The 22232-nt window shown below is 46.7% G+C and overlaps 1 protein-coding gene across 3 annotated transcripts in view; it reads left to right on the forward strand.

Annotated features, from left to right (window-relative positions):
- The window catches only part of Ubr1 (Ubr1 ubiquitin ligase), a 113264-nt gene that overhangs the window by 85032 nt on the left and 6000 nt on the right, over positions 1 to 22232 (forward strand). For all 3 annotated transcript variants that reach the window (XM_075871804.1, XM_075871802.1, XM_075871803.1), the window contains 5 exons: positions 40 to 260; positions 6613 to 6866; positions 8948 to 9335; positions 17997 to 18152; positions 21901 to 22115. In XM_075871804.1, coding sequence (XP_075727919.1) covers positions 40 to 260; positions 6613 to 6866; positions 8948 to 9335; positions 17997 to 18152; positions 21901 to 22115 — 1234 coding nt within the window. The remainder of the gene's footprint in view (positions 1 to 39; positions 261 to 6612; positions 6867 to 8947; positions 9336 to 17996; positions 18153 to 21900; positions 22116 to 22232) is intronic.

A 22232-nucleotide genomic window follows, 5' to 3' on the forward strand; every position in this document is an offset into this window, starting at 1 on the left:
CCTTAATTAATTATTTTTAATTTGTCCCGTTTGGCACAGACAAGATGCACCCCCGCCTGCTGCCGCCTCCCCTCAAGGAAGTGCTGGACGCACTTCCGTCCGAATTAGCCAGCCACCTGTCCCGCCTGTACGCCTGCTACAAGGAGCCCTCGCCCGCTAACGCAAGCGGCGGTGGCAACGGCGCAGAGGCGGCCAGTGGACTGCAGTTCCCCGGCACGCTGTCCGAAATGCTCAAGCTTTTCTGCCAGGCCTGCTACATGGTGATTTTTTCTATTAGCACATGTCTGATCGTCGTAGTGAATAGGGGAAATAAAATTAATCACTTTTTCGCTTCACTTGAAGGAGCCCTGCAACACTTATTCAGCATAATTGGAAAAGGCTGATTGGTTGTCGGGGGCTCTTGAGAACATAATCGAGCGAGTCAGACATGATAGTGCAGTGCATGACCTAGAGTTCAGTTCCCCGAAAATTATTTTTTTGTCGTCTGAAAGTGATTCACTCTTCTTTATAAAAATGATGCCATATAAGTGCACCATATATTGAAATTGACAACCATTGGTCAATTTTAAGCATCATGGGCAGCATAGTTACGTACAGTGGACCCTCGATTATATGACTTTCAGGAGACCACCCAAAACTGTCGTATAATCGAAAAACTAAGAATACAGTGGACTCCCAATGAACGAAACTCAAGTGAACAGAAAAACCGCATAAACGAAACTATCTAGGCATATGATTGATCTCCTATATATTTAAGGATAAGAAGTTTTGGGTAATCTGAACATTTTTCTTAGCTTACATCAGTTTAATGAAAATAAAAGGAGCAAAATCCATAAACAGTGCAAGTGGCCACGGCAGTCTAACAACCATGAAACAAATGCCAAAGTTAGCATAGCCAAGCCAATTCAGCGATTGCGTAAGTTCGCACATGCTGAGAAGCAATCAAAAACTCGTCATGAACTTGAGGAGACAGCCTTGAGGAACCTATAGCTGAAGTTCAAGGTGAGGACCTGTGTTTAAGTGGTAATGAGATGGTGTGTGATCCGGAGCCCATTTCTGTGACTGACAGTGCAACAAGAGATGCTGTCATCCTGTTGCAGCGCTACTTTAAACATGATGGGGACACACAGTTCCTGCCCAGCCTTTCAGCAATGCACTCCTCTTGTGCAAGAAAGTGCTTGAACAAGGCCAAGCAAATTGTTACCTCCTTTTTTCCGAGTCAGCAATATTAGAAACATTTTTTTTTCTAATCAACTATAGTATAGTATTGTATACTTCAAAATGTTTTTGTGCAGTCAGCCACAGTTAGTGCTTTGCAAATAAATTCATATTTCATTCATTTTGTGGACTTTGCTTAAATGAAACTTCTCATAAATGGAACAAAATCATAAATGGAACATAAATGAAACTCAGCCTTGCCCCTCCAAAAATGGGTATAGACCGCCTAAATAAGCCCACGGGACGACCTTGTGCCTCTGCTAGATAGGTAGAATAAATAATTCTTGCCAGCGACAGCTAATGGCAGCGTAACTTAGTTGAAAGAGGTGCGAGCGAATCTCTATTTTCAAGTTTAAAAAGAATTGAATCTAACGTGCATCTTTCAACCGATAGAGTCTGAAAATTGCCTGCACGTGAAAACGAAACCGAAACTGTGTTGCCAGTAGCCTCCCGTCAGAAGGGTCAGACACAGTGTCATCGCTGTCACATAATGGCGACCGACCACGGGTGTGCGTAGAATGCCTTTGTGTGCGACTGAGCTATGCACGTTGTAATTTGTGGCCTTGTGAAGTGCAGCTAGTGATGTCCCGCTGTTAGTATGAACGTCGACGTCAAGTGAAGGTAGTCTTTCATTGTGAAAACAGCTGCGTCGCGCTCTTATGCGTCCGCAAGCCTGCGACTGCAAGTGCGACAAAAGAGGGAGATCAGCTGTATGTCGACCAGAAATTGTTTCCGTGGACCGAAAACGTGAAAATATCAGCTTTTCGGCCGGCTGGAGCTATTTTGCATGGATAGAGATTGCCTAGGTAACGACCCCAGATACGTACACACGCGATTATGGTGTGTGTAGAAGCGCATGAACTTCCAGGAGAATAAATTTTCCATAAGAAGACATCTATCTGTCCCGCTCACTACTTTTATAATTTTCAACCCAGGGGAACGCAAGTTTATATTTAGCAGTTGTGAATATTTGGTTCACGCTTGATTCGAGTAAAGGCATCCTTTTTTTTGGGGGGGCGAAATCTGAATATCATCGTAATATGCAGGGCCGGCGTAAAACTGATTCGTATAACCAAGGTTTTTAATACATTATTCCTATGTGGATTTTGCCGGGACCCAGCCGATTCATCGTAAAATGCGGGTCGTCGCGAAACCGGGGAACGTATATTCGAAGTTTCACTATAGTTTCCTCACGAGGCCACCACATGCCTATGCAGGCGCTCCCAATCCCACTGGAAGTAAAGCATGCACTCAAAGAAAAAAAGTGTTCCAGGCCATGGTGCAGGTGTGGTGAATATTGTTTCCCCGATACCATCCCTCCCTGCTTATCCAGCACGCTCGTCGAGATGAGTGAAGAAAGAAAGCAATTGCAGCGTACAACAAAGCACCATAACTCCTGTAGTACTATCAGCATCAAATGATACCCGAACAGCGGCAAGCTTTTGCGATTGTCTAGTGCGTGCAGTCCAGTTATCACCATTGACAGGTGCGCGCATCCTGTTCAGGAGCTTTGCGCATACAGTCGAGCCCACATATAACGGTCCCACTTAAAACGAACTTTCACTTAAAACGAACAATATCCGCGTGACCGTGAAAATATACATTGGTTCTATGGCACAAAATTGCACTTACAACGAACGTCTCCGAGCGCCGCTGGTCGGTTACAGCGAACGGAGTCTGCGATCTGCCGACTTCCAGGGAAACCAATTTCGACCACCGATCCGGCAATGTGAGGTGCCCATACATTCTTATTGTTAAACGTCGACCCTGCCTCCGCGCCGCTCTAGTTGCCGCTCTCCCCGACCGCTTTTTGTTACGCACCCCTCTGTCCTTTGTCCCTCCGCTACTCTGAGTACCCCACATTGCCAGACTAGGCCCGTGTTTTCACACTGCCAGCGATCTTTCGAAGACCGGTCGGCCATCTACCAAATTCTTGATAGCTGGTACTGTCGTTGGCGTCGCCGGCCTAGCGTGACCAGACCGATTGCCAACATCGTCGGCCACCGACTGTATCCGATAGCCTGCGCCTAGTGCACGCGCGGAAGCTACCTCACCGACTCTGATATTTGTGATTCGTTTCGTGTTTAGGACTTGTTCTCGCTCATTTCGCACTCGATTCAGCATGCCTTCCACACGCGTGCGGAAGCGCGAAAACGGCTGTGAATTTGCGCGGAACGAATCGCGACCAATGAATCGCGACCAGGCATGCAAACCCGCCGGCTCAACAAAACGATTTTTCGACCACGGCCGCCGATTCTTCGAACACCGCCGCGCATAGCCACTCTTACCAAGTTTTTTTATGGGCGAGTTTCGCGGACCTTTCAAGCAAGTTACCTAACCTGCCTCCTTCCCGTGTGTTTTGGTTTTCAAGGTTGCCCTCCCGCCGCATTCTCTCCTCTTTTTATCGCAACTCCTTGCCCTTCTCTCGCAAGTCTGCTCTCTTCTCTTGATAACAACCCCTTCGCCCGTCTCCACCGCTCCGCGGCGGCCGCCACGCTGGCTCGAATTAGTTTCGTTCTCTGACGGGAAACGCGCCCAGAGCTGTTAGACGCGTTCTGGCACGTGTGTCGCGTGTGCGCGTCTTGCTCGCTCTTGGTGTGCGTGTGGGATCAGGATGGCAGACGGGAGGAATAGCACACCTTTTTTTTCCCTGCCGCTCAACAAAACGTCAATAGTGTGACCGCTAGGCTTGAGTGTAATCCGCGCGTTATGTGCAGCGTTGCGGAGCGCTTGCTCATAGCTGTTGACCACTTGGCAGCCAACTTGCTGCTTCAGGCGTCCCGTTATTCAGCTATGGAGATGGTGTATACTATTTCGTGGGCGGCGGTGGCGGCAACGTTCGCGCGAAACTGTTCTCGTGAGGCCGACTTCGTCGACGTCGGGCCCGATGCTGAGCCTGAAGCTTCCGGACAAGACCACTGCGGCGGCGATTTGTGGCAGAGCGTCGCCGACTCCGACCTGGGAGAGCGGATGATACATTTCTTGCAATGGTTTAATTACGGCCGATGATGATGCCGACACTGCGGAACCGTCCATGGATGAGGGCATCGTGAATGAAGTGCGTGGCGAGAGCGATTTTGAGGAATCGGATTGCGAGAACGACGAAACTTTGGAGCCAGTGCCTCATGCAGCTTATGCCACGGGCCTCGGCGAACGAGCGCCATGCGGTTTTAAATGAACTCGAGACCGCCCTTATCGCTTCTGCTATTCGAAACACATGCATCATGGACTTTTGGGGACAAAAAAAGTTTGTGTTTTCATTCGAAACTTTTTTAAAAGCCGTGTTTCACTTACTACGAACTTCGGGATACAGCGAACGGATGCCGTGTCACGCTCAGGTTCGTTATAAGCGGGCTCAACTGTATATGCGTGCCTGTTCGTACTGATCAGTGCATGGTGTGCATAATACCACCGCGAAGACTTGCCGCTGTTTGGGTTTCATTTGACGCTGCTAGTACATGGTAGATTCTACAAGTGTTTGCGGTGGTCGATTGTTGCTTATAAAACTGTTTAGGACCCCTTTAAAGTAAAACTTCGGCAATTTTTCTACCATGTCGAAGTAATGGTGCCCTTATGTTTCTCAGACGCTCCTGTCATGGGCATGATAGCAGAAGTACTCGGCAAAGGTTTAGAATAATTTTATATAAGTAAAAAAGTGCAACACCGAAACTGAGACCCAACTGCAGTACTTTCTTGGGTGACGTGAGCATTGGTAAAAATCATGCAAACCGGAAACAGTGCAAGGCATGCCGGTCTCACCGGTGCAGTGTATGAAAGCTCCCTGCGAAGGGGCGAAGAGCGGACGGTCAGGGGAAAAGTGACCCCATCGCAACAGCCGCACCATGTCTGTTACTGACTGTGCTATGTTCACAAGCTTCGCGGAGCTTTCAAAAAATGATAGCCGAGATTCAGACTCTTGTGGAGGCTAAGTAAAATCGCCAAAGAGGAATGGTGATTGCTAGTTGTGCATTCCACTGTCAAATGGCGCCACCTGTCCAGGCCGTTCAAGTTTGTGCGGTCATGATCATTAAAATGCTATTGCTGAAAAGTTTGCAGACTAACTGAAGCATCTTAATATTGCTATATGAAGAGTGCATTTGTCAGGCAATAGCGGAGATTAAAATTGTGCTGGCTGGGCTGAGGGAAATTCATTTAGGCCAAGTACACGCTCCCTTTTGCACGACACATTTGCCCCGGTCAAGGTGTGCCCTGTATACGTTACAAAAAGTATTTCAGTGCGGTTATGTGCTTGCTTAATACACTGACGCAATGTTCATGCATAAACTTTCTTCTGCCGCTACCGTATTAGTACAGTTTCCGTGAAGTGAGCCGGCACTGCGAGCTAAATCAATATATATTATTGAGACGAAGGGTAATCGTAACCTCCAAATGTTTCGTGAATGTTGAGGTAATTGTACGGGGAATTGTGTGCAACCACGACGCAACACTACCTGGCACTCATCGCTAGCAAGCCCACAATGAATTGAAATTCGCACGTCAAACCAACGAAACCATGGCTTAGCAACACACGCGATCATTGCCTTGTGAACACCAGGCGATGTAGTGGCGCCTCGGTTCCGTCGCTTTGACGTAAGCGTTGGTACACACACAAAGTTGACAATAATTGTCGGAAGCCAGTTGGAAGAGTCAGGGTAATCTATGAATTTAATTTGTAAAAAGTCTGCATATCTCTTCAGCCTGTAATTGGGGACGAATGATGGAAACGTGCATATGAACGTACCCAGCGAATTTATTTAGATCTATTGACCTCAAAAAATCGCCGTAGTTGGTTTTTGAGGCAAAGCAATGAATGCTATAAGAACGGAGCACGGTATTGGAATGGAATAAGCTCCCAGAGTTCGTAATTCAAGCACCGGACTCCCAACATAGTCTGGAAGAATATTTGTCAGTGAATCTGTGATACCAGTGTTTTGGTATGTTCTGGTATCACAGATTTAAATCTGTGATACCAGAGCATTGCAGCTAAGGTGAACACAATGTGGTATCAGTGATAGGGTGATCAACAAAAATTTAAGTACTGCAAAGCCAAGAGGAACGTTGTATAACACAGTGCAAACAAATTTTCTGTCATGAAGCTGTACATAATGTTTGCCCATAATCTAGTTAGGAAGGTTTGTTATCTAGCAACCAAGTGAGGGCTGGCTCACACAATCAGTTTCCTTCGTTCTCTTGAACTATGCGTGCGATTACTCTTGTGATAACTTTTCATATTCGTACTGTCAAACCCCGAACGGCAAGCACTGTTGCGACAGCGCTGTTAGCCAATTCGATGCAGTGTCGGCTTGCTCAGCGTTTCATCTTATCATTGGCTGAATGTGACGATAACGACCCTCTTTTCATTTTGAGCCGTTCACGTTTTCCGGTGTCTCCCAGGTTGGCCTGGACGCGCACCCCAACGTGGACGACGACCGGGTGCCCGCGCAGGTGTGGTGGTCGTGTGCCTACACCATCCACGGGGCCGAGTGGCTGCTACGAGGCAAGCCCCTGCTGGGGGACCTGTCGGCCCGGCGCAGTCACTGCCTCGAGGCCCTCGTCCGCACCGCGGCTGCCTCGCTGCGCGTCTCGCCCCCTGAGGCTGTGGCCAGCCACTGCCTGCGCCTCATGGGCAGGGTGTTTGCACTCTCCAGGTGTGCGCTGTTTTTAGGGGCGGAGCTCCTTAGGGTGTGGGTCGTTCCCTCCTCTGTGGTAGTAGTAGTAGTAGTTGTAGTAGCAACGGCAGCAGTAGCAGTAGCAGTAGTATGGAGCCACCTCTAGTTTATGAATCGCTCAATATATTTTAGCTCAATAGACGTTAGTGGTTTTTTTGTATCAGCACAAGGACACCATCGCTCCAGTCCCACTTTATGGTAATGGCTTGGGAAGTGTGCTTTTGTTTGAGGCGAGAGCAGGGGCCCTGCATACTCTTGTTCGTAAACAAGCATACGACAGCTAACTGATGAGTGTGGTGTGTCGCGCATGCGGTGGGGCTGATGAGACCATCGCACACATTGTGACGAAGTGCGCACAACTGATTTCTCCTGATGTCAGCACAGATTTTGCTGCCGCGCTGGGGTTTGTTGGCACAGATGGCGTGGTGGAATACGCCTCAGTGAGGCGCAGCAAGACTTGCCTAGAAGAATGGAGGTGAATAACCCTCTAAGGACTTCGGGAGGGGGTTCTTCACCCACCAGCCTGCTCAGTCTTTTTTATTGTACTATCTATTTATTTATCATTGGCTTGGGTGCCACAGGGTGCCCGCCCGCCCGCTATGAAGAGAATAGTCTCACTATCATCATCATAGTTGGCGAACAGACAGACGGGACGAACGAACGATTTCGTATAGTTGACGGACGGATAGATGAACGAACGCTTCGCTCCACTCATGATCTTTCGCTCCATGAATATGCTGTTAATTTTTCAGCGTTTTAAGACAAGACAACTTCTCTTTCATGAGCCTGGTTGAGTACGTTACTGCAACTTGAGAAGAGGGTTGCATCCGGAGTTGTTCAATCATACAAGTTGGGAAACTTCCCATAGGCTCCATGTATCAAAATTTAGACACGTCATTGGCACCCCTGTCGGGAGTGAGCAGGTTGTCACGCCACTTGCTGATCTGCAAGCCCACTATTAAACGCATTATTTGTGTTTTGAGCAGCCGCTCTCAGGTGGCGCGAACGTCGGCTAACTGCCAAAAAATTGGGCTATCTGTGTGTCTGGGTTTCGGGACGCAGTTTCACAACTCATGTAATTGAATAAGTCTGGTTGCATCCACCGTGACTACTCGCGTAAATGCTTGAATTGTTAGAGTAATGAAGTGAATATTCCAGTACCTGAATTCGCTTCAACACATGTTAATGCTATTTTTAATTATGATGTAAGCAAAACAATTGGAAAAGACAACTTTCCACATGCATCTTGGCTCAAGAGGTCATTTCACTGCTTCTTGGAGCTACTATATTACGATACCATTTATTGAAAGGAGGTTTTGCAATGCCACACAGCACACTGTTTGGTGAACTATACATACTACCTGTACCTGTATTTATTTTGCAGCATAATAGCTTGCAACAATTGCTGATAACCAAAATCACCATTCTTGCTTTGAGGTGTGAGTAGGAAAATGCTCAAAAAGAATACACAGGGTGAGATGACATTGAAGTTCCTGCACCAGTCGCCACAATGTCATAGACCTTGGTGGCATCTACTGAAGTCTGAGTAGTTGCTAATTAGTAAAAACGAAGTACATTGTCCTCTGAGCAGTAGCGAACGTACAAAGTTTTTTTTGGGGGGGGGGGGGGGGGAGGTGTTGGGTTGGGGGTGTTCAAGCATAGTGTGTGTTTGTCACATGCAAGGTAGAAAAATTCAGGCGGGGGGGGGGGGGGGGGGGCGAGGATATTAGTTCCCCACCTCATAATGGCTAGACCAGTGATCCAAGGGTGCCAGAAATCTAACATACAGTGTTCTTGGAACTGTTGTTAAGTCGATGTTACGAAAGTACGAAAAATTCACTTTGAAATTCGTAACACCCCACGAAACTCTGCTGTGAAATATAAAGATAAAATTTTGCTCTCGATTTTATAAACCTATGCTGGGGAAATAATTTTATATGTGCTTATAATCGGTTTAAGCAGATTCATTGCTTGGCATCAGTGTGCCTTTAAGCTCTTTGTACACTGCGACAGTCTTTGTTGAAAAATTTTATCACCGATTTTTCTTTGTTTCCTCGTAGCCCACCTGGTACAAGTCACAATTCTAAGGACGCCAGTCCCACAACTCCGTCCCCCACTTCTAAGCCTTCCATTGACATGACGATGACGACAGCAGCAGCATTCTATAGCGAATCTCCCGACAACCTGGTGACATCGGTCGATCGTTTGGAGCGCGGAATCCTGGGCACGGCAGGCGTGTCGCTCTCCGAACCGAGTTTGCCTCCGTCGGTGGCCATCACTCTCAAGACGGCTTCCGGCGGCTCTGTGCTGGACATAGATGCGTTTGGACTGATGGTGGCGTTGTGCCTGTCGGCGCCTTCATTGTTTGCAAATGCGGCGCCCTTGCCACTAGGGGGTGCCCTGGATGGTCACGTGCTGCGGCTAGTCCTTGCCCTTCATCTAGTCCAGGTAAGTTAGCAGTTCGATGACAACATCCCTAAAGAAAGGAGAGAATGTGCTCATACGTAGTTATAAAATCAATGGCTTGACGATAAATAAACCCTTTTCATAAACTGCGAGGGCGCTTCTCTGTGCTGCATATTCGCCCAACCAATGGCGGAACGTGTCATTTTTGAACTGGACACAAAAGTCCTATTTGTACGTTTTGGGGTTTTCTATAAAGAGCAGCATACAGGACTAGCATGCTTCTGTCTAGAACAGAATGGCACATTCTGATAAACTTATTTCTACAATAGTATTGAAAGTTGGGCTGTCAGTATGGATGCATTTTTCGTTACAGCACGACAATGATGAAGACGGATTAAGGAAGTAAGACCGGATACAGCGTTGGTTTCTGTCTGTTCCGTATTTCGTATTCGTCGTCTTCGCGCTGTAACCAAACTACTTATGTCAACACCTAAGAAAAGGACACAGGAAAGAAGTTTACAGGACTTGTGTAGTCCTGTATAGGAAAGAATGGCACGTTTTGATAAACTTGCGTCTACAATAGTATTGAAAGTAGGGCTAGTCGGTATGGATGCATTTTTCGATAGAGCGAAAAAAATGGCAAAGACAGGATATGGGAGGAATACCGTATACAACGTTGGTTTCTGTCCCTTCCGTATTCAGTCTTCGTTGTTTTCGTGTTGTAACCAAAATGTCTACGTCTAGGAACAGGACACAAGAAAGGAGTTGACAGAACGAGTGTAGTCCTGTCCTGTCTTTTTTTGTGTGTGTCCTGTTCCTTGGCGTACTTTTACGTTTTGTACCTTGTCTGTTACGTGTTTATATCAAGAGTGCTGAGTGTACATTTCCAGCATAACTGCACATGCAAACTATGCTTTGGGGACACTGTTTGCAGAAGTGACTAGCTGCCATTTATTGCGCTAACCTTATCGGAGTAAAACTTATTTTGCAGCAATGAAAAGGGTGTATTGTCGGGTTGGGAAGAGGCATAATGAAAAAAGGAAAGCTTGACAAACGCCGACCAAAATGGAGAAGGTTTAGGGTGTGTTCCAACGCTCGCCGTAGATGGCTAAGTACTACCGTATATACTCGTGTAAGGGCCGCCCTCGTGTAAGGGCCGCACCCCAACTTTGAAAGCGGATATTTCGAAAAAAAAAAAAAACAAAAGTTCAAAATGTCCCGCCAGAAAAGTGTAGTTAGTTCATTTACAGCCAGATGGCGCTGCACGCTTTTCCGCTTTTATTCTACTTCCGCCGACGCGCCGACCACGCTGTTGACAGCGCGCCGCCATATTTGCCTTGTGCGGCCTCTTTGTTGGCATCGTTCCTAGCATCGTGTCGATACGTTGGCAGCGCGACTTCAGATCGGTGTCGTCGGTGTCACTTTGTTGGTTGTAGTGAACCCTGCAGAAGCCAGCGCACGTGACGGACGATGGGCCGGCATCTGAGATCATTCACTGCAGCATTTAAGCTGCAAGTGATTGACTATGCCGAGGAGCACGGGAAGCGGGAAGCTGGACGAAAGTACGACGTCGATGAGAAGCGCGTGCGTTACTGGATGAATCAGAAAGATGCCCTCGCCGCTACTAACAGGAGCCGAAAGGCGTTTCGCGGGAAAAAGTGCAAGTACCCGCAACTCGAAAGCGAGCTCGTCAACTACGTCGTCGACACACGAAGGGACGGCTACGCCGTATCGACTGACATGATACGCGTCAAAGCCCTCAGCATCGCTCGCCACATGGAAATACCCCCGGCACAATTCAAGGCAAGTCGGGGCTGGGCTACGCGGTTTATGAACCGTAACCAGCTTTCTATTCGGCGCCGAACGACGATTTGCCAAAAACTGCCGCGCGAGTACGAAGACCACGTCATTAAGTTTCATCGCTTCGTGAATGCTCTCAGGAGGGAGCATGAATACGACCTGTCCCAAATTGGGAATGCGGACCAGACACCTGTGTGGTTCGATGCACCGGAAAGCACCACAGTGGATTTAAAAGGTGCGAAAAGTGTGTCTGTGCGCACGACTGGTGCAGAACGCCAAAGGTGCACTGTGATGTTGTGCATCACGGCAGACGGCAGGAGGCTTCCGCCGTACGTCGTATTTAAAAGGAAGACTCTCCCAAAAGAGAAGTTCCCTCAGGGAATCGTCGTACGTGCGCAAGAGAAGGGCTGGATGTCCGAGGAACTGGTCGTTGACTGGATTAAGACCGTCTGGGCAAACAGACCTGGAGGGCTGTTACAACGGAAAGCCCTCCTTGTTTTGGACAGCTTTAGGGGCCACTTGACCGACCGCGTCAAGAACCGAGTTGCCGCAACTCGTACGGACTTGGCCGTCATTCCCGGTGGCCTGACGAGTGTGCTGCAGCCGCTCGACGTATGCGTCAACAGACCATTCAAAGTGGAATTTCGCCGATGTTACTCTGAATGGATGGCTGGAGGCGTCCACGAGAAGACCCCTACAGGACGGCTGAAGCGGGCGTCGCTCCAACAGGTGTGTGAATGGATTTTGAATGCGTGGCGTGCCATGTCAGTAGAAGTAGTTGCTAAAAGCTTCAAGGTAACGGGAATTTCGAACTCCATGAACGGCACCGAAGATGACCGTCTCTGGGAAGACGCGGACGCCGAGGCGAGCTCCTCCGAGAACGAGGACAGCGAAATGGAATCCGAATAAAAACATTTCTGGCATGTCATTTGTGACTCTTGCACTCTGCTACTGTTGCATAAACAGTACAGACCTTTGGCCTGTACTGCCTGTACTAAATCGGCCTGATTCGTGTAAGGGCCGCACCTAGCAAAATTTTCGAAAAAAAAGTGCGGCCCTTACACGAGTATATACGGTAGACATCTAAGTCGAAACTGGCCATCCTGAGCCACATTCCGATTCTCAAATGGACAGCTTCAAGATGACGGCATCACAGACAAGCAAGATGTAGGCTGCTTAGCTCTTTAAACAAAAGATGGTAAGTCGGCGGAGTGCTCGGGTAGCCGGTATCTTGCTGCTCTGCTCACAAGCAAACGCTCTTCCACATGCTCAATTTAAGCTACGGTCCATTTTTCCTTTATCTGAGCAGAAAAGAACTATAAGAAATGTAAATTGTTAGTTTTCCTTGGGGTTTTTTTCATCAATGCGAAGTACTGTCACGTTGCACAGATGTCGTCCAGATGTGTCCTGTTACCTGTACGACCGAGGCTCGAGGCTTTCCTCGACGCTGTCTGCATAGACTTCCTAGGATGCTGTCCAGAATCGGATCACAGCCTTAAAGGGCCAGTCAACAATCATTCGTTCCTAACACATGTCGGGACTAAAATCTTCTGTCGGCATCAACTGTCAGTACAGTCGAACTCCGCGGCAACGAACACCGCTTCAACGAAATTTCCGCTACAACGAAAAATTCACGATTCCCCGTCAGCAGTCCATAGGAGTGTCGCCACAACGAACACCTTTTATTTGATCATCCCGCTTCAACGAAATTTTACGATGCAATTACCGACTTAGATACTTATTTTTGTGCAGTAAACCCAATCTTTAACACTTCGATGCATTTGGAGAGCCTGAAAACGCGTCAATGAACTCTAAAACAAGCGTTGGCACCACCAGAAACAGCGGGGATATCGCCGCTGTTTAGCAAGCATGGACGCCGCCATCGCACGATAGCGATGGCAATGAGACTGCCCTGCTTTTGCCACTGGCTTGCTTTTGAGCCGCAGGCGATCCGATGATGAAGCTCAGTCGCTCAGCTCGTGGTTTTCTTCATGCAGCTGCCAGGTGCAACTGCGAAACGATGCCTTTTCCGATTCCGATGCTTATCATTATGTTTGCACTTGGCCAGTGTGGTAACTACCGTATTTACTCGATTCTACCGCGCCCTCGATTGTAACGCGCACCCGATTTCCACCGCGAAAAAAAAAAAAGTAAGACATCGATTGCAACGCGCACCCATTTTTCTCGCTGGCCCGCACGATCACACCACTCGAAAAAACGGCTCCTTTCGGGAGCGTCTTCCGTTTAAATATGAGGTACGGGGGAAGCTTGGGCCTATCTGACGGGCAACGGAGCATTGCTGTCACTCAATTTTTACCATGGCCCGATGTCAGCACGCAAACTTGCTTCGCCCCTTTCTTTTCGACGGTTGTGGTGCCAGGCATGTCGAAGTAAAGAGGCGTCTGATCGGCATTCCCTATTTGCCCAAGCAGGTAGCCGTTGTTGCGCCGCAAGTTTAGGACGAACCTCTGAAAACTGTGAAGCTTTTCATCGTACTCCTCCGCAGAACTTTTCGCATGTGCATGTTCCCCTTCGGAGGGAAAAGCCTTTCCTCTTCATAAAGTTAGTTAGCCAGCACCTGCTCGCTTTAAACTGGCTTCGCATTAGACCTTTTTCTAAGACTAATTGCATAGCCCGCACTTGAAGCAGTTCTGTCGTCACGGGCCGCTGTGCCGCTCGCTGCTCAAGCACATACTCGCCGAGCAGCTCTTTAATTTGCGGAAACCGACCCTGCTGTGGTCCACTGAAGCCTTTGCGTGAAGCTTTGCTGTCGACAATCTTCTACTTTTGTTTCCACCGGTCTCGCACGCACGTTTCGGGAACTCCGAACGACCGCGATGTGGCCCGATTTCCATGCGTTTCTGCACACGCGATGACTTTTCTTTTAAAAGCGGCATCGTGGTGCACTCGAGTTTTTGGAGTCGGCCCTTCCACGCCGTCGATGCTAATGCATGACGAACTCCTCAGCACACGTACGAAGTGTCGCACATGGGACCTCAGCACACGTACGAAGTGCCGCACATGGGAAACACATAGGCAGAAATAGCCGACGCGCCATGCCGACGCACGTAGGGGGCGGCCATTTTGGATTTGCCGATGGCAATAGATTGACCGTAATTTTTTTGTTCGTACTCGATTCTAACGCGCATGCGATTTATAAACTCGCTTAACCGGAAAAAGGTGCGCGTTAGATTCGAGTAATTACGGTAATCAGAGCGGCTGTTCGTCCGCATTATCAACAAAATCGGCTAGCCTCGAGTGATGGGTGATAAGAATGGCATAGGATAATGCAAAAGTCGCCGCTCCATGATACCCTGCCTCCATCTCGGCGTTGTCGGATACTTTTGACGGCGTACAGCTGCTGGTGTTAACGTGTTAATGCAACTGTTTCGTTCGTTCACGAAGGCACTTTTAGGCGTTTAGGGTAGACGCTCCTCGAAAAAACTTTTTTATTTCTAGTCATAGACACTTGAAAATTTTGTTATTAACATAATTTTTTATGGAGATTTCAAATATGCAATCTCTTTTTTTGTGTGTGTAGCTGCTATAGTTATTGAGTTACGCCATGCACAATAGCAAAACGTTACATGTTTTGCGGGTACTCTCTTATGTACTTGACTTTCAGTAAAAGCATTGTCTCTGGTCTTATTTGACTCTTGGTAGATTGTAAAGTGCAAATATCTATCCAGATATGTCACAGAAGTATTGGAACAAAGGAAAAAAAATCGTATTGTTTGACTAATTATTTTCAATCTCCCTTGAAGCAATAACCTAATATTTTCACAACTAATTCTGGTAGGCATTGCAGTTTCAAGTAGATATTTGCACTCAGGATGTATTTAAGAATATGCGTGCCAAGTTTCGTTATTTAAGTATAAGTGTCTAAAAGGTTGCCCGGAAAATGTGAAATTGTAAAAAAAAAAAAAAGTGAAAATGAGAAAAACAAGTTTGAAAGTTTGGAAAGTTGGCATTTATTAAAAAACCATTTTTTTTCCCATCAGACTGGGGCACAATGAAAAGCATTTTGCACTGAATGCTTGGAAAACCGATAATTGCACAGAATTGTGAAAGTTGGTCATGGCCTGCGTCTATAGCGCGTGCTGCCACAACTGCCTTCAACGTTCACAGCAAAGCTATCACGCGAGCTGCCGCTGTCGAAACGAGCACTCGTCCCTTGGTCCCTAGCCGAAGTAGTACGTTTTGACACGTGCGTGAATGAAAGTGTAGGTTCAGGGCAATCGGTATTTTCACAGCACAGTTTAAGGAATGCCAAAAGCCCTTTGCGCTTTCTAGCTACCTCGAACGCAGAGCTCCCGTTCCCGGCAGGTTGGGCATTGCGCACCTGCCACAGGGCAGTCAGCGCATTGATTTCGCAAAGCAGCGTGTTGGCAGTAGCAGCACCTACTAGTCTACATTCGCTCTCGAAGAATCCGCTCTTCATTTGGGATTCACTGACGAATTTCACGGCAGCGGCTATTTCACAACCACTGTCGCCGCAGGGTTCGGTGTCAGTTAGGCCTATTCTAAGTTCTGAACTTTCGATTATCTAGACTGCGCTTCTCTGTGCTCGCCATGACGCAAAACTGCAGAGAAACACCGAACAACTCGATTGCGACGTCTGAGGCTTCGCTCCTTTGCCGGAAGAATACGAGGGAGAGTAGCAATGGCGGCCTCGCGCTGCTTGTCGCAATATTCAAAACGCGTAACATATGCATTGTTTTTCTTGTTTTTCGTTCATTATTCGTGAAAATACGAGACTGGCTACTAGTGGATTGTGAAGGGGAAGGCCTTCGCAGCATGCGTGCATGATTGTAAATGGCGGCCGACGCATCGTTTTCGCGACAGGACAACGCGAACTATGCCATTTTTGGCGACTTTCACGCATTTCTCATGTCACCACTCCCTACTTGGAAGCATTTTTAGATCATTTCTCATGTGAATTTCAGCTTAATATTTTCAGAAGTAGAAGATTATAGTCCAAGGATGCCAATACAACGGGAAAAAAAAGAAGCGAAAGTTTTCCAGAAAACCGCGACTTTTTGACCCGCGTCTCCCCCTTAAGTGTGCTTTTCACCATGGCCTCGCTATGCATGGGTGAGAATCAAGTCATGACGCTGCTGGGAAAGAATAGGAAATAGGGGACATTTTTTGAATTTTTAGAATAAACGTTCCTTTATTTTGCTAGCTCAGATCAGCTATGGTTTCTTTTATTTCACTACAACGAAATTTTCGCTCCAACGAAATTTTCCCCGCACCCCGGCAGTTTCGTTGTAGCGGGTTTAGACTGTATTACCAAGCCTGACACGTTCCGTCAGGACTTGACATCTTCCATGTGAAATGCGTTACATGTTGCGCATGCGATAGTACCTCATTTCTTTTCGTGACTTGTATTTCATTCTTCATTTCTTTCTCGTCTTTTTATTAGTCAATCTTTTGTACCTTTTGTGCATTAGCTGGCTTATTACATGCATGTTTTTCTTTTTGCCCCTCTCCTCTACAATGCTGTAAAGCCCCGAGGGTAAAATGGAATAGTAATAACATTAATAATAATAATAACAGGCTCCGACCCTTTTTTTTTTCACAGCTCCCCCCCCCCCCCCTCCCTTCGATGAAAAAAAAGTTCGGTAAGTTGTTGAGTAGACCGCGGCGATAACGCTTTCTGAATGTTACGGCACTTCGGGCCCCGCAGAGCCTCCATTTCACAAAGCAATTCCTGCGCTCTTCTCCTACGTCTGACCAATTCTCCCATCACACATAGTTTCGTAATGTCGATTAATCTGAACCAGTCACGATGACGATCTACGCCTTCCCCTCCTTGTGAGTGAGAACTGTGGCGAGGCATCGCAAAAATTTGAAACCAGCTGAAACCGATGTCTAACACCTGTAATTTCCTTAATGTAGCACATATTGGCAAAATTCTAGCGGCAGCATGTTCACAAAGCAAAAGTGCACGTATTTTGCATTATAAAAAATTTCGGACCTCGGGGTTGCTTAATGGCCATTAAAAACATTATGGTGTTTTGGGTACCTCATCTAAGTCAAAATGTCTTACTTGTTCTAAGCCTTTTTATGTTGGTAAATGTCTCTTATGTTTTCCTTTTCCTATTAAACCTCATTATAACGAAGTTGTTGGGAGAGATAGCTCGAGAACTTACTTCATTATATCCATTACAGTGATATTCATAGTTCAAACTCTCGAGAACTTATTTCATTATATTCATTACAGTGATATTCATAGTTCAAACTGATAATAGAGACTCTCGCTTTAGAGAGATTTAAAATTTTTGGTCAGCCCACAATGTTCTCAGTATATTTTAAGGCTGCCTAATTAAAATTCATTCTTCGTGTTGACTTTTTTCATTCATATTTTTACTTAAATATGTGAAAATACAGCAGACTTTTGCTAGAAACAACCTGAAATGAAGAGAAAAAGTTCAATTTAATAGGAATTCCTTCTAGTGAGACGTGAAGAGAGAGGCTAATACAAGCCCGTTATCCATCATATCAGAGGCAGTTGAGTGCATTCGAGTTCTATTTTTAAAAGATTTCTATTTCCTGAGAATCTATGTGTAGTCAACATGTGATCACTCAAACAATCGCTAGTTGACTGAGAAAGAAAGAAAGAAAGAAGGAAAGAAAGAAATGAGCGACAGAAAAAAAAAAGAATTTTTTCGGCCTTGGTGGATCATGTGGGGAACTCAACATTTTTCCCACAGTACAATAGATATACATTTTGAGGCTATCGAGTTTTCGTTTTGTTCTGCTTTTTACTTGGTGGTCTTATGAAAAACGTATGAGGCATTCTACTTTATAAAGCCAAGAGGAGGATTGGATGCACACTTCAAGGCGGCAGTTGTTCGCGCCGCTGTAATTGAACTGCGAACGTTTTCTTTCCTTGTGCAGGTGATCCTTACGGTTGAGCCGCACGAAGAGAAGATGGACACGGACTCATCGTCGCCTGTCGAGGAGCAGAGCAAATCGGAGTGTAACTCGAGGTTACTGGACTTCTGTAGCGAAGTGCTCACGGCTGCTGGAACGCCACCACAGAATTCATCGGCGGTGAGCCCGATATTTCCTTTTATTTGATCGATCTGTGCTTTTTGCGCCGCGGCGGTGGTCTAGTGGCTAAGGTACTCGGCTGCTGACACGCAGGTCATGGGATCGAATCCCGGCTGCAACGGCTGCATTTCCGATGGAGGCGGAAATGTTGTAGGCCCGTGTGCTCAGATTTGGGTGCACGTTGAAGAACCCCAGGTGGTCGAAATTTCCGGAGCCCTCCACTACGGCGTCTCTCATAATCACATAATGGTTTTGGGACGTTAAACCCCACATATCAATCAATCGATGTGTGCTTTGAACCACCAAAGAGAAAAACGATCTTTTATGTAATAAGTACGATTCCGGAATCCCAAAACCGCTACTCTTACCGCAACACGATGCTTGGTAAGCAAGAAAACGTGCAAAAAGAAAATGTGGGTAGAGATGCGGCCTTGAGGTTCTTGTGCAAAACACCGTGATGTCGCAGATTTTGAAGGCGTCTATTGGGTCCTACGTAAGTATTGATTGGCAAAAATGAAGGAGGTCGTAGGCCTAGCGTACATAGCTTTAAGAAATTTGATCGAGCCATTGTCGCAAAAGCACGAAAAATAAATTCTGAGATCAGTGACCTCACGTGCGGAAATCTGGGCGCGAAATTTAGAAATTAAACTTGAGCCTTCATTTTCTCCTCTAGTAACAAACTTGTGATGGTGAAACTTTAGAGTTTTCAGAGTGCAGTTTACTAATCTGAATGAAGTCATTGTTTTACTCTAGCATCTCGGTAATTAGCCTCATGTGAATATGCTCCTTTATTTAGTTGAAATAGAACTACAGCTCCTTCCAATGTGATGCCTCTCCTAGTCCATGTTTTGCTTTGGGATGCTAATATTTTATTTTCCGAAATAATAAAAACCTATGTAAAAAGCAGCTGCAAAAAATCTGATTTGTTTCAGTGCTGTAATGTCATCTTAATAGAACTTTTTTCTGATCTATTGGGTACATGCTTTCCTGAAATGTAAAAAAGAGGCGTACCAAAGGAAGGATTCAAGACCACAGAAAAGTACGCTCTTTTCTGTTTTGTCTTGAATCCATGATTGATGTTACGCATTGTTTTTGTATTTCAGTGACATCACTGCATTAAATAGGCACAGGTACTGTCATGAGCAGTACGAGCTTGAACACGCGAGGGCGTGTCAGATAGCCTCGAACCCTACATCGGCTGAATCAATCACAGCGGCCGTTGTCGGAAGCAACGTGGAAGGAGCGGCGCCCTTTTGGTATCTGTTGACACTCCCAGCTAGGCATCGTTGCTGCAAAACGGCAGCTTATTGCATGTCAGTGGTTGCCAGCGAGGATATGAACTTCGCACAGTCACATGGAATCATCCATGTAGCTGCTGAGATATCGGCTGTGACAAAGGCTGTCGTGATCCCATGCCTGTTGGTGGTGTTGGATGCGCATTTTGGTGCACGTCTTTCACTTACATTGCTTTTCGCACATTTTCTTTGGTGTTATCATCGCTAGCGGTAGATTGCACGCAATCATCTGCCATTTGCCCACAACGCTAGCGAAGCGGGAGTGCCAGCGGACAGTGAAAGAGCACCCCTTCTTTCCAATCTAGTTTCGGCAGTGCCATCTACGTGCCATCGGCACGTAGATGGCACTGCCGAAACGGCAGTGCCATCGCATTACCTTGGTTTTGAGTTTACTTGCACCGTGCTTGCGTGTTCAAGCTCATTTTGCTCATGATGGTACATTCTTTTAAAATGATAAGTTTTAATACAAAGCATAAATAAATTAGTTGTATGTTAAAAAAAGATTTGTCTTTAGGGCATGGTTTATGGGCATTTTTCTGCTGGTGTTGTTCTAAATGGCATTACAGTAGTGTTGCATCATCTGTGAATCAAGGCCCAACCACATGCACGCGATTTTCAAGCAGCTGCGACGAGCGACAGGATCTGGTGTCGTGCTGGCCCATCTGTCACCGTCTCTTGTTACGTGCGGGTTTCTGGAAAACTAGAAAAAATCGCTTGTTGTCCGGAAGCAAGCATGATGATTTCCAGCAACATGGCCGTACCCCTGATATTCGCTTCATTTGCAATTTGCTTTTGGTGCTTGTTAAAAGGGCGAACTTGAAGCACTGCAACATATTGACCACCTTCTTTACAGTCGCATCTCACACGGAGACTGAGGCAGTGGGCGTATTTTCTCATTGATCTTGTTATCGACAGTTTGTTTTGATGTTTCGGTGGTAGATTGCAGCAGTGGCGCTTTCTTGCTGCAATGTCAACATCGTCGTTGTGTAAATTCGCAAAGTGCGTTGCAACGTAGTCTGCCGCATAGGTGTAGCGGTTACGGTGCTCGGCTGCTGACTTGAAAGTCCGGAATTTGATCCCGGCTGTGTGGGTCCCATTTTGAGGGAGGCAAAACGGTCGAGTCCCATGTACTGTGCGATGTCTGTACACAATGAAGAACACCAGGTTGTCAAAATTTCTGGAGCCCTCCACTATGGAGTTTCTCATAATCATATCTTGGCTTTGGGATTTTGAAACCTGTATATTATTATTATTTTTATGGTGTCATGACGTATGCTTCTGTTTCCCCACGAGGTCACAGCGATACTACTGTTGCAGGTTAACTCAAGCTAGCGAAAAAATAAATCTTGAAGCACCCTTTTGTTTTATGGCTTCCTGGCTTCCCATGTTCCACACAAGATGGTCATAGATTCGGCGTGTTGTCGTTCATCTACTTTAAAAATGTTTTTCGAAGTTTCTCTACATGCAAGTGATAGTTTCAATCTAGCAACAATGGCACTTGGAACTCATACTGTTCGCGAAGTGGCCAACACGTGGTGGCACTGCCGCATGAATGTGACAGTGCAACGGAGCTCGTTTGTTGGTGTCACTTATTGTCGTTGCTTGAAAATTATTTGCATGCAGTTGGTCCTTCAGAAAGCGAACTGGATGCATAGACTAGTTCAGACCAACCTTGGTTAGACAAATTGGGACATATATTTCTCGTGGACGACCCGGGCTAGCTTACGGTTGCGGGTGTAAGAAACGTGTGGATGCTCATGGCTGGACTGCGAGGAGTAAAGGGTCGGAGGGAAAACATTTCTCTTATGGCGGCACCCATCAATAACTTCAAAATGGACACATGAAGATGGACATAGATGTAAGCGCTAACGTTCTGCACTTACATCTATGCCTCTCTTTCTCTTCATCTTGTTGCTTTTGATGCGCGTTGCGATACTCTAGCTCCAACTAGCTCAGCGGTATGTCAAGGGCCCTGCAACAGTTTTTTATCATGGTCAGAAAAAGTTGTAGATTAGTAGTAGAGGTTACTGTGAACATGCAAGCCAAACATTATAGTGCGCTGTATAGCCTGCGCAAACGTTTGCGAACACGTCGAAAGTAAGCTGCGTGTTCGAAAAAACAGACAAAAAACTAACACATAGCACTAAAGGTCATGATGTTTGCTGATGAAGGAATGCATCTCCTTGCCCTTTGTCACCCCCTCTACACCGTCCCTCTCTCGTACCTATCGGCGCGCTCACTGGCACAAAAGGAGGGACAGCGCGCTTGAAAGGCGCGACAAATCTTATAACTGCACTTCTACTTTCCAGGTTCTAAAAATTTTCATGGCAGTCTGTTGTTAACACAGTAAGCTCTTTTAAAGAAGCCATTCTGTGATTGCTTGAAAATTGTTGCAGGGCCGCTTTAGGCAAAGAGAGAAACGTATTGTTAAATTCGTTTTGACGATTTTGCAGCTAGGTGCTCCGTTTGTGGAGGCAGTGCACGAGGGCCTCCGGCCGTTCATGCGGTGCAGCGCCATCTTCTTGCACTTCCTGAGCAGCCGACCACCTCCCGACGCTCTGTGCGTCGCCGGTGGCGACACCTGGGGAGCGCTGTGCGAGTTTCTCTCGGTGCCGACTGACCTGTCCAGCATCTTGGAGTCGCCCGTGCTTCGACAGCTGGCCATAGGGTGAGACCATGGGGTCAGTCGCGTTGTCAGCAAGTAGTAACAGTATTTAGAGATCATTGTGGGCACTACACTTTCAATATTTTTTTTTTTTACGGTGAAAATGTGTTAGGCTAGCCA

This window comes from Rhipicephalus microplus, chromosome 8 (genome assembly GCF_043290135.1).
Source record: "Rhipicephalus microplus isolate Deutch F79 chromosome 8, USDA_Rmic, whole genome shotgun sequence".
Classification (NCBI taxonomy): domain Eukaryota; kingdom Metazoa; phylum Arthropoda; class Arachnida; order Ixodida; family Ixodidae; genus Rhipicephalus; species Rhipicephalus microplus.